The sequence below is a fragment of the Hemibagrus wyckioides genome, linkage group LG22 (genome assembly GCF_019097595.1).
Source record: "Hemibagrus wyckioides isolate EC202008001 linkage group LG22, SWU_Hwy_1.0, whole genome shotgun sequence".
Taxonomy (NCBI): Eukaryota; Metazoa; Chordata; class Actinopteri; order Siluriformes; family Bagridae; genus Hemibagrus; species Hemibagrus wyckioides.
This window is the reverse complement of record NC_080731.1, coordinates 17,023,987-17,040,850: the sequence shown is the minus strand read 5'-3', so window position 1 is coordinate 17,040,850 and position 16,864 is coordinate 17,023,987. Positions and strand designations below refer to the sequence as shown.

The 16,864-nt window shown below is 35.8% G+C and overlaps 1 protein-coding gene across 1 annotated transcript; it reads right to left on the bottom strand.

The window, feature by feature from the left end:
• Positions 1–1,050: 1,050 nt before the first annotated feature.
• On the bottom strand, positions 1,051–8,385 carry tbx3b (T-box transcription factor 3b). Its single transcript, XM_058374613.1, has 7 exons — positions 7,872–8,385; positions 6,356–6,623; positions 4,939–5,085; positions 4,271–4,347; positions 4,045–4,178; positions 2,837–3,285; positions 1,051–2,105 (listed from the first exon to the last, which is right to left on the bottom strand). Exons 1-7 carry the CDS (start codon positions 8,138–8,140, stop codon positions 1,878–1,880), a joined length of 1,572 nt encoding a protein of 523 aa, XP_058230596.1. The 5' UTR covers positions 8,141–8,385; the 3' UTR covers positions 1,051–1,877.
• Between the last annotated feature and the right edge of the window lie 8,479 nt (positions 8,386–16,864).

Sequence of the window (16,864 nt, the reverse complement as noted above, 5' to 3'; positions counted from 1 at the left end):
GGAGAGCTGTCCAGTCAGCGGGCTCCTCGTGATGACGCTTTAACAACTACAAAATGTTCTCTAGAGCAAAATAGATGGACCATAATTGTCCACAGTAAACCAAATGTATTTACATCACACCATTATTTTTATTCGTTTAAATTAAAACCATTACCGAGAGTTAATATTGCTCATAACACTTCTTGTAGCGTCATCGTTCAGAAAACCAGCCAATCAGTGAACAAGAGACGGGGCTCCGGAATATGGGTGGGGAAAAAATCATTCTAGACGCTGTTACAATATTTCTAACGTTTACTTCACTTGTCATAAGAGTGTTGAATATATTTTATATATCTGTACAATTTACAGACTACAGAATGTACGTTTATTCTAAATATACAGAGATTGGACGGCTAAATTAGCACGCTGCTTCGTTTCAAGTCATCGTTCGGCGTTTGATAAGTGCGTCGCACACTGATGACGTTGACAAACGCGACTCTTTATTTATTTAATTTGAATGTTGTAGCAAACTAGTGGAGTATATGGGGTCTATTAGGTTAGGGTTATGAACGTTTACGGTTATTTGTTAGGCCTTCCTCTCATTTTAATGTCACGAAGCTTTATTAATGCTCTGATTGGTTGAATAATTAATATATTTATTAGTTACTATAACAACAACTATTACTTCTACTACTACTACTACTACTACTACTACTAATAATAATGATAATAATAATTTTATATTAATCTGCTCTTCAACAGATAATAATCTTTCAAATAAATTCTTCATTTAAAAAGTAAAAAATAATAAGCAATAATGTTTTTGTTTAAAAGACTGCACAATGACAGCTTTGGACCAAAATAATGGCTCAGAAATGTAGATAATAATGAGGAATATTTAAAATACTGTCTGGTCTACTTCCTGTCCATAAACAACCTACCTGTCAAACACCTCCTGATTTTGTCATTGACATTTAAGACACATCAACATTTGATAGTAAATTACAGTAAATAATTTCCAACCCTGCTGTAAAGTGCCAGTAAGAGAATCATGCTCATGGAGTCCTGTATACAAAGCCATTCACTTTATTTGGTGACAAATCCATTTTATATATCTTTCACGTTCTCTTCCAATATATTACTCATGCACACATATCTGCAAAATGCTAAAGAATAAATAGCCTAAATTCCATATTTTACATTTACATTTATCTGTTATGGGCTTCTTATAGATGGGTTACACTCCCAGGATGGGTTACACTGTGGAGGAAAACAGGGGAAGACAAGCCATGGCAAATAAAACTCTTTAACATTTGAGCCCTTTTGGCTCATTTGAACATTTTATGAAGAAAAGATCACTTAACTAAAGTACAAACAATGTGATTCGTCTTATACTGAACTTCTGTGTTATAATAATTTCAAATAAAGGTAAAACAGGAAAGATGCATCATATGTCTATCCAACATATCCGACAGCTGTTTAACCTTTTTCCTAAACTTTATATCGGATAACATTTTTTGTAGTACTAATACTTAAAAAAAGCTATATTGTTTTATTTTAAAAATAAAACTAAATTATTGGATTTTAATCATTTTTTTTTATTTCAACCGGTTTTATGTTCTAGGTGTAATCTGCAAGCTTTGGTCCAAAATCTGTTTGTAAAGTGCAAATATTGCTGTAGCTCAATGCATTTCATTCACGCAGCTCAGATTGTACTGCGCTGCACAAAAAATTAATAAGGAGTGGCTTGTTTTACCCGGTTTTACCCCCTTACAGGTGAGTGTTTTTGAGATTAAGAGTCTTTCTCCAGCTCCTATTCTACATCATGATTTTTTTTTTATTTTCACTTCAGTCACAGGTGTGAAATGTTTATTGCTGTTAAGTTGAAATGAGGTCTTTTATGTGGAAGGTGACGTAGGTGACCTCTGACCCCTGCTGGCTTTGCTCTCGGGCTGGACTCGGGCTGGAGCGTGGCGTCTGGGCTGCAGCAGGTGTGTGTGGGAGGCGTGTGGGAGAGGATACGGAGCACAGCGAGGCCGCTGGCTCACAGAAGGAGCAGCCATGCGCTGAGTCCACGGAGCCGCCAGCATGCAGTTATACGGGTAACAGTGCGAGATGATCAGAGCCTGAATAATATGAAGAAAAACAATAAAAACACAGATGAAAATTTAGTACAGAGTTTAGAGATTAATACTTAGGAAAATGATTTCCAAACTCAATTTGGAAGAAACCAACTGAAATGAATGATGAGATCTTGATACAGATCAGTAGTTGATTATGATTACTGAGATGCCAATATAGTAACAATATAAATTGAATCCATATTTATTTCCCCTTTTTGGCTTTTATTACCTATAGGCTATGTTTATTTATTTATTATTATTATTATTATTATTATTATTATTATTATTATTATTATTATTATTATGATATTATTATCAGTTGTGATCATATTGTTCTGAATTATAAAAACACACGACACTTGTATGATATCAAGTTTTTTAGTGTGATCTTGATGTAAAGTCAATTATAAATTGTTTATTTCAATATTTTACCTTGTATGAATTACACCACCAAAAGTGTGTATTATGTACGGTTATAATAATATCAACAAGGACTGAAAAACTTGCATGATTTGTCTTTTTATTTATTTATAACTAGTAGAAGTATTTTGTTTTTGAAAACAATTTTTTTTGCATAGTGAGAGCTGAATATTTCTGCTGATGACATTTGATCGTGTTGTTAATAAGGATTCATGTGGATGGTCGCTGACATGCTGAGAGTCTGATACAGTTTCAGTTATTCATTTAGGACTGCAGTTTATGTAAACATATCAGTATCAGACTCCAAGTAGTACCTGCGAGGTCGTTTCAGGCTGCTGAAGGCACAGTGGGAAATTTCCCAGAATGCCCTGGTGTGAAGTCTCCACGGCGCCGTAGCTGCAGCCCCGGATGCTTTCTCCAGCAGCTGGAGCAGCAGCCGTCCAGAAGTTTACACAGTTTTGGTTTGGCAGAAAGCGTGACGTTCTTCTCACGCCGGCGAGAAGCTGCTGTCCTGCAAAGCAGCAGCGGTGAAGGAAACACTCCTCCAGAGTCCGTGTGAAGTGTTCGGCGTGCAGAGGAACAGCGTTCAGGTCGAACATGCGCTTCTCGACGCTCCGGCCTCGTTTATCTGTCTCGCCGCCTCTGATTGGCTGCGTGTCTTTCGGCTCATGGCTGGAGGAGGTGATTTCTCTGGAGTCGGGTTTGTTCTGATGGATCGAGTTCTCCACTTCTGCGTCACTCTCAGTCTCGCTCTCACAGACATCTGCACAACAAAACACACACACGCAACTGTAACTGTCATTTATTTGCATGTTTGATTATTTATTCTCTGCCTGTCTATTTATTTATTGATTTATTGATTTATTGATTTATTGATTTATTGATTTATTGATTTATTTATTTATTTATTTAGTAACAATATCTCAAACAATATTTTGCTTATTTTCTTAGATAATAATTTGTTTATTTATTTACTTTTTGTACATACATTTTTATTTACTACTTATTTATTTCTATTGGCAAACTCTGTAACTATTTATCTATTTATGATCTATTCATTTATTTCTTTTTTTTTTCTTTTTTTTCTTAATATTTGTTATTTTATTTTTGTACCGATGTATTTATTTATCCAAGTTTATATTTTAAAATATAGTCTAATGTTTTAAAATTAAAATGTATTTAGTGAATTTCATTCTTTGTTTATTTATATACTCAGTTATTATTAGTTTGTTTGATTTTATTTATTTCTATTTATTTACCCTTACGTACATATAAATGTTTCCGTTTATTTATTTACTTATTTTCTTGCTCATTTACGTATTTGTTTGTTTATTATTAGATCTGAGTTTGTGTTTATGTTTTTATATGATAATGTTATTTTTTCTGTCCCTTATTATGATTATTACTCAAGTTATTATCTCATAATAATACAGAATAATAAACATACAAACCATGTTATGATTCAATAATGTAATAATAATAATAATAATAATAATAATAATAATAAGAGAGATTTTGTTACCTTTCAGCGTGGACGTAGCGACAGTTGGAACATGGAGGAAACGACCGGGACGATCGGCGGACGAGTCGTCTGAGGATCCGCCGTCTTTATTCTGCTCCACGTCTCTGGCCTTCAACTGCAGCATTACAGGTTTTCTAACAAAAAAAACATATTCAATTATTTGTTTATTCATTCATTCATGTACCTACTCTTTGTTTTTGAGTGAACCTGAGCTACCAGTTCTGACCTTTTCTCCCTTCTCCCATTTCCTGTGTCCCGGAATCCCTTGGCGAACGGATTATTGTCGATTTTCAGCTGCGTTATCTGTTCAACATCAAACGTGGTGTAAAATATCAGTTCAGTTTATCCATGGGTGTTGATTAGATCACATCTTACGTAGCGTATCAATAATAAACACATGATAAATGTATAGAATTACATAATTTATTAACCTACTATATGATCATGTCTTTTTAAATCACAGCTTTCAATTCTTTCATTATTCAGAACAAATAAATGTGAATTTCCCTTTGGGATGAATAAAGTATCTATCTATCTATCTATCTATCTATCTATCTATCTATCTATCTATCTATCTATCTATCTATCTATCTATCTATCTATCTATCTATCTATCTATCTATCTATCTATCTATCTATCTATCTATCTATCTATCTATCTATCTATCTATCTAAACATGAGCCATAATAGATTGTAATATATTATTTTAATTATAATTATTTTTAGAGATAATTATTTTAAGTTTGGTACATGGTAATAACACTATTATTACTACATAATAATAAAGAGATGATTAATATTATTATGATTTTGATGGTAAAGGAACTGAAGGTTGATTATTAGTATAACGTCACATGCTGGTGAATGAAGTAAACAGAGTGTGAGAGAGGAACCTTGTCGTTCTGGTAGGCAGTGACTGCGATGAACTCGGTCTCGGGAAACACAAAGGTCCTAAACGCACTGTAGGGAAGTTTGAGGAGATCGTCGGCTCTCACCACGTGCAGCCGAGGCTGGTATTTATGCATGGAGTTCAAAATGGTCTGGAACAAGAAACATGATCTCATTTCTGACAGAGAAGTTTCTAGAAAACCCTAAAAGAAAAGTAGAAAGGATTAGTAGTGAAACGATTACAATGAATAAAGATAATGTCATGGCTGGGCTTTTTTCCACAATATCTGCTCACAGATTTTTTACACTTTTCAGTAATTATGTATAGAATCATGTAGAAACACTGCTTTCTCTTAGTTTTCACCTCTATAAAAAAAAAAATTAACAAAAATACTGGACATGGAAATTTCATTTTTGTGATATTAAGCTATAAATATTTCTTCATTCTCATTTCTTCGGCATACTAAACAAATGGAAATTACAGGATTATAGTAATATTCAGTATGAAAGCAACATGTTCAGATATAATATTAATTTTAACATGAATTTCCAACAAACACCCAAATAACTACACACATTTCACTGAAGTATCTAAGTTTCTCACTCAGACATTAAACTCTCACAAAGTAATAACGAATCATGGGATAAATATGTAGTTTAATTATTATTTATTCACTTATTCACATTCTTGTATCATTTATATTTTGTAAATTAAATATATATTATATAATTCTATAATTTTTATTTATTCATTAATAAATGCTTGTGTTGCTTTACATGAAAAGATGAAAAAATAGAAGTTATTTTTTGTTGGATTAATTGACTGATTAATTGGTACCATTTTTATATTTTTTAAATAATGTCCTAAGGGTGTAAAAACTATTGCACTCATCACATCACATCTGTTATCATCCTATTAAGAACAGGATATCAGTCTAACGTTGATGGAAATGAGGTATTTTGCTGGACCTTGTTTTAAAATTTACCCATTTTTTTAAACAGCCTTTACAAAATCTAAACCATTTTGAAACGCTACTTAATCGCACTGGCCAAATGAAACTGCAAACATATGGAACTCTTAGCTGTCATTTACTAAAGCCTTTCTTGAGCAGGTGACACTGATTTTACCTCAAACACCAGCTAGTCATAAAATTATAATCATAAATAAAATTCAGACGTAACACCTGCCATATAAGGAGGAGAGAAAATACCACCATGATGGTTTAATAAAAGTAGGTTTATCCAAAGGAGGTTTGAGTGACACACATTAACATTTTTACTTGAGTCATTTATTTAATTTGCTTTTCTCAGAGGAGGAAACTGGAGAACTCTAAGTAAACCCGCGCTAACATGGTGAGAAGGTGCGTAACTCCAACACAGACAGAAACACCAACTCAGACTACTGACGTCATCGTTACTCACAAATCCGTGTTTATCCGAGATGTTGTTGGTCAGTTTCAGCTTGTGGAACGTCACTACTCGGGACATCCAGTGTTCCCCCGATGCCGGGCTGTCCGGGTGAATGTACATGCGCTTGGGCAACTCCGGGTCAGCTTTCCCTGCCACCGTCCAGCGCGAGTGATGAAACTTGTACCTACAGCCGTCCGATGACATGATGTCCATCAGCATCACGTAACTTGCTCTGCGGTCCAAACCACTGCATCGCACACGCAATGGAGGAAACATTCGCCTCAAGAAAACACAAAAACACAACAGTGTTAGTCTGACAGAGGCACTTATGAGCTGAAGGACCAATACGGCAGCTTTAATCACTGCAAACATTGACTTGTGTGTAAATATAGACCATAAGAGACCTGCATTACTCTAAGAGATGCATTTAAAGGTTCTGTTTAAAATTAAGATGGAAAGTTAAGCAATATATGGAGCCATGTATATATAGGTACTATACAGCATATTTAATCTTTAAAAACATTATTAAACTTGAAGCTGTAAGTCATATAAAAAATCTCTAAATTACAACATGGTACACATACAAATATTAGCGTACATTTTTAAAAATATAATCATTAAGTTATTATAATCAGAGGTGTTTAAAACTGTTATATATTTATATATTTATATATGAATTGTGACATATTGCATCATTAATATTAAAAAAAAAAAATTAAAATTAAACAACATGCACGTAAATTTCACATACACAATGAGTATTTTACAAAAATACAAGGTTTTACATTTTATATCATTGTTAATATGCAGGCGTTTACAGGTAAGTTACTCAGCTAAGCAATAAACATTAAACTAAGGTCACAGGAACAAACGCAACAACGTAAATGGTGTAAATTTGACTAAGACAGTAAGTCTGTAATTCTCAGTAATATAACATTAGACCTTTACCTTTAGCTTAATCATTTATATAAGATTTAACACAACTGAAGTATTCAATAATTATTAAATGTAACACAATGAAAGGAACTTGAGCCCAATTTTAAATGAAATTACAGTTCAAGGTTCTACATTACATCTTATATTTGTTTTTTTGTTTCTTTCATTATTTTTAATTAGACTAAAGACATCTGAACAACTTGTGTCTGCACTGGTACATAACCATGCACAAAGATATCTGATACTGACAGATACATTTATAAATCACGTGTCCGATACTGTAGCTTTAATATTTCTGAAAAAATCTGACGTGTCTTTGATGAGGTTTTCTTGTTACTCTGAAATGGACATTGTGTTTCTTTTGCTTATCAAAATGTTTTGAGTGTAAATAATGGCTGTATGTTAAAGAAAGCTAAGTTTCAAAATCACACAGGATTTTCAGTACTTCTTAAGGTTACAACATGGGCCTTTTTTTTCATTTCTGATGAGGAAAAAACAGTAGTTTTCCCTTTTTTTGCTTTTAAAGAACTGACACTAATATTGGTATTCATGCATATTTAACACAAGTTTGTTTGTTTGTTTGTTTGTTTACCTCCCCGACTTTGTGATGACCATTTCAGTGCCGATCCGGTGGAACTGCCTCCACAGCTCCATGCCCTCCAGGTGCACCACGGGCTCTTCCTCCTCTTCTTCCTCCTCCTCATCGTCTTTCTCCACATGTTGGAGGTGATGATGAATAGATGATGATGATGAAGATGATGATGATGAAGGGCTAGAGATGATGATGCTGCTCCCGGTGATCTGCTCCATCAGAGGCCTCCCACATCCCAGCAGAGGGAAAAATGGTGTATGGTACGCCATGTTCACTTGGATGATCCAAAGAACCAAAATAAAATCACTTTTGATCTTTTGTAGGTTCAGTTCTGGGCAAATTATAAGTCTCTGTGCACATGGAGTTGTTTCTTCATGTTTCAGGATGTGTCCTTAATCCTCTAAGCCTCTTAAAAACCTCCTAAACCCTCTTTAGCATGATTTATTCCTGAAGAAAAAAAAAATGAAGAGGCAGAGGAAAAGAGGAAGTGCTAGGAAAGAAGCAGGGTGACCTCTTCTCCTCATCACAGTCCAGCTGGAGTTTAAACTGGACTAAAGACGACACTTTTTGATTGGCTGCCTGGGGGACGCGCACGAACCAATCGCGTTCGCGCTGGGTGTGGCTAGTAAACATCACACAGGCGCTGTATAAACCGGCACTTATGTGCCAAATCATATGGCAAAATAGAACGCTACGTCAGGACGTTATTAGTGGCGCGTTCGCTAGTCTCCATGGCTACATGACACGTCTTTACTACTTACAATAGACTGATTTAATAATAATAATATAAAAAAAAATAAAACGCATAATTTGCCTAATTAATATGATGTACTTTTTTTTTTTTTAAATTAGCTCTATTAACAAGCAGTGAAGTCACAAAACAGGTTACTTCCGTACTAAAGTGTCAAAAGAGTATTCATGCTATTTAGTGAAGCGCCATACAGGAAAATAATCACGTGGTTGCAGTACATGATGCAGTACAGAGTTACTGAAATCACGTGATTATTTCCCTTTATGGAATCTTACTATATAACAACAACAACAACAACAACAACAATAATAATAATAATAATAATAATAATAGTTATGATGATAGTATGCATTAGTATGTAGATTTTATTATTATTATTATTATTATTATTATTATTATTATTATACTCTCTCTCTCTTTCTCTGTCTCTCTCTTTTTCTCACTCTCTCTGCCTTTCTCTATCTGTCTCTCTGTCGATTTCTGTCTCTCTCACTCTCTTTGTCTCTCTGTATCTCTCTCTCTGTCTCTCTGTGCCTCTCTTGCTCTGCCTATCTCTCTCTCTCTCTCTCTCTCTCTCTCTCTCTCTGTCTCTCTCTCTCTCTCTCTCTCTCTCTCTCTCTCAAAAATTTGTGAATATTGTTTTCATAAAGGAAGTATTACAGTTTCTCCTTATTAACTGATTAGTAATCTCCCTCTTTCTTTTCTTTTCTTTTCTTTTTTTAAATGTTAACAATTTCTGACAGGAAGCTTTATGATTCAGATAAATATTCTTGCATTTTCTGCAGTTTTATATCCATACAGACTGTATAAAAGTTAATGTGTATCTCAATAAGCCAAATGAGGCCCAGCATAAAGTGTGAGACTGATATATGTCCAGTACATAAACTCCCACTGCTCCCACTGATTGGCTATTTAGTAAAATAAACCTGAGTTTCTCCTCCTCTTCCTGACGTCCCATAGCACTAATCAATCTCCATTCCTTTAACTACAAGACACCAGGCAACACAAACCGTCACACCATAAAACACACCTGCCAGACAGCACTGCAAAACCGAGTCATCCTGTACTTTTTCCCACAAGTCAAGGATAACATTTAATACCAGAACAAGTGTAGCTATACACGAAGATACACTTACACTACAGGCAGTAATAAACTATTTTAATGAACTGCACCTATACCAAGTCTTCTCTAAATCTGTAGCAAGTAGATGATCAAAACTTAACAGGTTTTTTATTTATTTAACACTTGTTTTGGCCAATCACAACCTTATTATCTGAAACTTATGAACTGCGAAGAAGTAGATAAGCTCCTCCCATTTTTCTCTCTCTCTCTCTCTCTCTCTCACATACACACACACACATACACACACACACCTATTCACACACTACAGACAAATTTAGAAATGGCTATCAGCCTACAAGTTATGTCTTTGGACTGGCAGAGGAAACCGGGGAACCCAGAGGAAACCCCAGGCCTCCTTGTTCACCTGTAGTGCTTATTTTAGTTACATAATAGTTTTGTTAGACTACATCGTACATAAGTATTACAGCATTTTTGGAAATGGATGTAAAGAGTGTAGTCTTTAAGAGAAAGTTTCAGAAATGAAACAGCTCTCGTAATCAAGGTTAAAGCTCTGGCATTTTGTTTCCTACAGAACTGAATCTGCCACTTCACCTCTTCATAGACTATTTCTTTGGTATTGCTGGCTGATTATTTTTTAAAAGCCTGAATTAATAAAATGACTTCTTTTTTAGCTACCTCCAGTTACTGACTCTGAACCCTAAGTGTAACCGGCACTGAGAAACCGTTCGACAGTTTTGTGTCTTAGATTCTGTGACATTTAATAAAACAGATGTGGGATCAGTAGGAGTGAGTGGCAGAATGATTGTGCCAAGAAGTGTTTTTATTTCACGAGGGCAGGAGTCGTACCGTTCTATGCTGTTAATTGGGATTAGGTGACATATTGAGTTACAGCTTTATATTACAATGGAGTCTGGTATTGAGTTTAGAGTGCAAAGCCTCCCAGCTCACTGTATTTCCTCATCTCTGACATTTTCTTAATGTATCCACTCAAATTGTTGACAAATCTCGAAAATCTGTTCATTCATAGTTATTTCATCCTCATATACTCTGTACCAAATTTCCATCACCGGTGGAAAGCTTTAAAATATATTTTCTCCTCAACACAGAATCAACCATTTTGAATTCACATCTCTACATTTTGATCATGTTACTGTGGTCATTTCTTTTGTCATCAAGACACAAAAATTGCTAGATGTTTTTCAGGAATCTTACACATCCCTCCAATCGCTTTCTTCACCTCTCTTCCTTCATGCTTTTGAAGCATGAAATGTGAAATGCTTTGCTCAGTATACGCTAGTCAAACCACGCTTAGGACCTTGCATTCAAGGCCACCTCTGGTGTCGAAAATAAGAAAGAGGTGGGGGGGGGGGGGGGGTGGAACAGTGCCGGAATCTGGATTAACTCGGATTTCCCTCAGGGAGCTATGTTTAACCTTTTTTTTTATTCCAGCCATGCCGTTAAATGGGCCCTTGCATGCAATTATTTTTATTCCAATCCGAGATGAATACCATTTTACATTAATTTATTTATAATTTCATAAAACAATATTCTCAGAAGTTTCTTACAGTAAAAATAGTGGAGTTTGGGTTATGAAACTGCAAAAATTAAGCCTTTTGATGTTTTGTTCAGTCCCTAGTGCCCGGGCAACTCTGTGTCCATACGCGTTACCTATGCCAAAAAATATCTAAGCCATTTCACACCCAGCCTTTTGTAACAACTTTATGTCACTCAGCAGCTCTCTGGAGTACCACCGGCGTTGAGAGAAATACCCACACACACACTCGCACACATACACACAGGCTTATGGGGCAGCTGTGCCAATCCCCAGCAGTCCACTAATAACAAGCCGGTCTTTTCTGGCATGTGGGTGAGGGAAAACCCATGGTGCTCTTCGTGTCACTTCAAAAGGGAAGGAATGAAACTGGACCCAGCCAAGGGGGTGGGGAACGGGATACTGGATTGTCCGACTGAATTCTGTGACATCACTGCACAATGGTAAATACCCCCCTTTAACTGAAATGTATTAAGAGCTGTTATAGTAGTAGTGAGGAGTAGTAGAATGTGCTGAGACTATACTATAAAGCTAGTGTCTAGATTAGACTGTCACACTCATTCACTTTCTGTGAGCACTTTCTCTTGATCAGGTTTGGATCCAGAGCCTGTCTAACTGAAAATAAGATATTGAAATTTACATTAGACAGCGCTTACTTTTCATCTAGAGATTAGACTTAATTGTTTGAAATAAGACATTTGTCTCAAGATTAGATTACATTTTTTTAAGATTAAATTCTACTGAGAATCTAACAGGACATTATTCTCAAGATTAGACTGTCCTGATATTACATAACTGAAAATATCATGTTGGTCTTAGTCTTAGATTAGACCATGCTGAGATTGTAAAGAATTTGCTGAGATTACAGCATTGGAAATAAGGCTGTCTTCTGTAGAAGTTTGTGATAAGATTACACATAAAGTGTAGACACAATAGTAAACACAATATTAATATTGGAAAGATAAAGTTATTCTCTAGATTAATCACTAGATTAGACTGTGTTCAAATTGGATGTAATCTCAGCAATTAAGTAAATTCTATAAGCTTTAATTGATCGAAGAGTATTTAGAATTTTAGACATAGATTACCAACTAAAAGAAATCTCCCTATGACTCAGCTGTGTGTCTAGATTAGACTGTACTGAGATTACAGTATGTGAAATGAAACAGTACCCGATTAGATTAGTCTCTAGCCTGTGCTAAAATTATAAATACATCTGTGACATAAAATATTTGACATAACATCATCGATAAGATCCATTATTGAAAATATAATAAGACTGTAGATTAGACTCTGTTGCGATACACCAATCAGACATAACATTATGAACACAGAGGTGAAGTGAATAAGACTGATGATCTCCTCATCATGGCACCTGTTAGTGGGTGGGATATATTAGGCAGGAAGTGAACATTTTGTCCTCAAAGTTGATGTTAGAAGCAGGAAAAATGGACAAGTGTAAGGATTTGAGCGAGTTTGACAAAGGGCCAAATTGTGATGGCTAGACCACTGGATCAGAGCATCTCCAAAACTGTAGCTCTTGTGGGGTGTTCCCGGTCTGCAGTGGTCAGTATCTATCAAAAGTGGTCCAAGGAAGGACCAGTGGTGAACTGGCATGAACAGGGTCATGGGCAGCCAAGGTGCCTGGTGCGTGTGCATCACTTACCTGGGGAACACATTGCACCAGGATGCACTATGGGAAGAAGACAAGCAGTGTCATGCTTTGGGCAATGTTCTGCTGGAAAACCTGGGTCCTGCCATCCATGTGGATGTTCTTTGACACGTACCACCTACCTAAGCATTGTTGCAGACCGTGTATACCCTTTCATGGTGTAATGGCTGTGGCCTCTTTCAGCAGAATAATGTGCTGTGCCACAAAGAAAAAAAATGGTTCAGGAATGGTTTGATGAGCACAACCAGTTTGAGGTGTTGACCAGTTTGAGGTGTTGACCCCAAATTCCCCAGATTTCAATCCAGTCAAGCATCTGTGGGATGTGCTGGACAAATAAGTCCGATCCATGGAGGCCTTACCTCACGACTTAAATGATCTGCTGCTAACATCTCAGTGCCAGATACCACAGCACACCTTCAAGGATCTAGTGGAGTCCATGCCTCTATGTATTAGGGCTGTTTTGGCAGCAAAAGAGGGAGCAATGCAATATTAGGCAGGTGTTCATAATGTTATGCCTGTACGTATGTACAATATTGACAAAAGCAGCTAACGAGATTAGTGTACCAAGTTTAGACCACACTGAAACTACAGAATGAGAAACAATACATTAGTTTGTACATCAGATGCCTACATTAAAATATTAAATAAATCAGTGTCTAGATTAGACTGTGCTATCAGTACAGAAAGAGAAACAGTATTTTACAAATGGGAACATCATGTTGAGGTTCTAATATTGAGAAAATGATGTTATTCTCTAGATTAGACAGTGTTGAGGTTGCAAATAGGAAATTAGTCCTCACTAGTTACTAAAAGGCTATGCGGAAATTGGAAGTCATGTAACTGCTAGATTAGACTGCTACAGTTACAGTACTGGGAATAAGACTGTCGCTAGATCAGACTGTTCGGAGATAACTTCTGCTGTTTTTTAAAACAAGATGCTAGCATATGTGTTGAGCATTAGACGTCTGTAGATTGGTTGATCGGGAATTAAATCGGACCTTGTTGAGAATACAGCAAAGGGAATGGATTTTAGTGATTAGATTAGTCTCTTCTGTGAGTAAAGCTGAAGATGGTGAGAACGTAGCAGGAGAAGAGACACAGTGGAATGAGTCTTTAGTCTCTGCGATCTCTCAGACACCTCAGTGTGTACTTAGAGGGAGTATGATGAATAGTCGGGCCGCTAGCAGGCCCGTGCGACCAGCCGTGTTTGGACTGAGGAGGTGAGAAGAATGCAGTTAAACAGAGAAGGTGCAAGAGAGAAGGAGGTCAAATGGCGCTTATTTCGGACATTCTTCTTTCTTGACAGCTTTTGTGCACATTTTTTCCGCTGTAGTAAAAAAAAATATGTATGAAATCTCTCAGGAAAAAACTCGTCTCTGAGGTACACCATTTGTACCCTACGTTACATAAAGTGTCTTCAATGAATGTGTTAAAATGCATACACGTGCATCATTTTCCAATCTACTGACCAAAATAAAACTTTGTCATGCTTTGCAATTCATTTGTAACTGTAAGGGATTTAAATACACTATTTTTCAAAACAGCTTTCACTGAATTTATCCGAGAATCAATCTCTCAGTTATTCACTTTCAGTAATGCAATGTCCTTCCTTTTGTGCATGTGTGTTTTCCAGAAGAAGAAACAGATAGTGTTATTGCTGTATTCACAAGTAGTGAGCTGAAGTGTTTCGTAACCATGAATTGGTTCTTGAGAGCTCCTCCAACCAAGGTGAATCTAATTATCACGAATAACAATAACAAATAATGATAAATCTCTTCAGAGAAGGATAGTTGAGCACATATGACCTTCAGAGTGGAGTAAACCACAATGGGGATATACTGGACGCTACATGATTGAATTGTGTTGCACAGTGAATGGATATTAAATTGAGCTTTTTTTTTATTGTGCCATCTTTTCCAGCTGGACGTTTATTGGAATTTTAAAGTACGGTCGCAAAGTAGTGATCAATAGGGTTCGACCTAGCAGAGATTCAAGTGTGGGTAAACTCGTCTACTTTTGTTCTCATGAGGGCCAAACACGGCCAGTTCTTTAGTTTTCACGAATGCAATGTTTTTCTGCAGTTTTGCCGACGTCCTTGAGAATTTTTAGACACATTCATTCAATACTCTTTTTTTGAATAACAAGGTGAGCAGCGGATATGTTAGTAAGAGTTTCTACAAGAAAGTTGCGAAGATGAATTATGAATTCTGCTTTCTATTATTTTCTATAACAGTAGTTCAGGATTTAATTGAAATTAGGAATCATTGATTTTCTCTTACACAGACAGATGTCTTCCTTCTTTAAATATTAAAAAAGGGCTCCTTGATAACATCTCAGGGACGTTCCACAACATTAAACAGGATATATATATATCGTGTCATATTGTATATTTAGGACATGGAACATCTGCTGCTTTCCAGCTTCTCAAGGACCTGACTGAGAACAGGTATAAGGTTCTCCATCTTCTGCAAAGTTCAGCAGGACTTCTTAAAAGAGTTAGATGTATGGGTTAGATGTAGTTTCTTGAGCTCTTGGATGATAAAAATTGAACACGTGTTCATTATTACGAACTACAGATGAGTGACAAATTAAAGGAAAAACTAACAGCCAATGCTTATCTATGGTTACATTCTACAAATCTCTGGAACTACACTAGACAATACAGTGTCTTTCAAATCTTTTAATTTTGCTGTCCACTGTGCTATTTTCTGAGATGCTTTCCTGCTTACCACGGCTCTAAAGAGTGCTTATTTGAGTTACTGTAGACTTCCTGATATCAACAAGACATTTCTGTTTATAAAACTGCTGCTGCATTCTGTTTCTTGAGAGACTGTGTGTGAAAAGTCTCAATCATCCAAGTCAATGCAATCAATTTGATTTTTTTAAAAAAAGATATATTTTTTCGGATAAAATTATGATATTTGATGTAAACATGAACATGAAGTTCTGCATGATTTTATACCTTGCACTTTTGCCACCTAACTGGCTGACTGGATCATTTCCAGACATTTTATTATTTGATTATTTTCCTGTTTACTTTTCCCTATTGCAGGGTTTTTTTTTGTTTTTTTTAGGCCGCACAAATTATATGTTCATAAAATAAGAATAAGAACATTTCAAACTTGAAGTCTGTAAAAAAAAATCATTCTAATAATCTTGACAGGTTTATATGAATTCTATTTATAATCAAGATAAATTTCAATTGCCAAATTATTGAGACTGTGAGAAACCGGCACGACTCAGGAGGCATTAAACTTTTTTTCGTCTTAAGGAATGCACACTTACGAGCAAAATTTGCACCGAGGTTCTAAACACACACAGCAGCCTGGGTGTTAATAGTTTGTTGCTCGAGGCTGCGCCACTCTCTGTCAGATTCAAAGCGTCAACATTACACTGGCGTTTAATCCATATATTCATCTGATTTGTAGAAACGTAATATAGATGGATATTATATGTATTTAGATTATTACTATCACTGCTTTCATTAACATACAGCCAACGTTTGAGAGGTTGCTTTAGAAGATATAACAGAATTTCCCCTGACAGTCCTGACCCCAGCATGATATGGGTTATTTACTGCTTCTCAGTAGCTACTGAGAAATTTATTAAAAGCTTATATTGGAACGTCATGTTATTTTTTTTCTTGTAGAAATTTGTGGATTGCAAACTATTTCATAAAATACATTTAATTAATTAATTAATTAATTAATTAATTAATTAATTAATTAATTAATTAATTAATAAAAGCTGATAATTAAGTACATTTTCCAAAGTTGTTGAATCTACACTCTGACACTTCTTTCCCAGTTTGGTGGACTGAATTCTACTTGTTTGGCTAGATAGCGAGGCACATCCAATTCAGGAAACACACACACACACACACGTGCTTGCACACACACACACAGACACACACACACACACATGTGCTTGCACA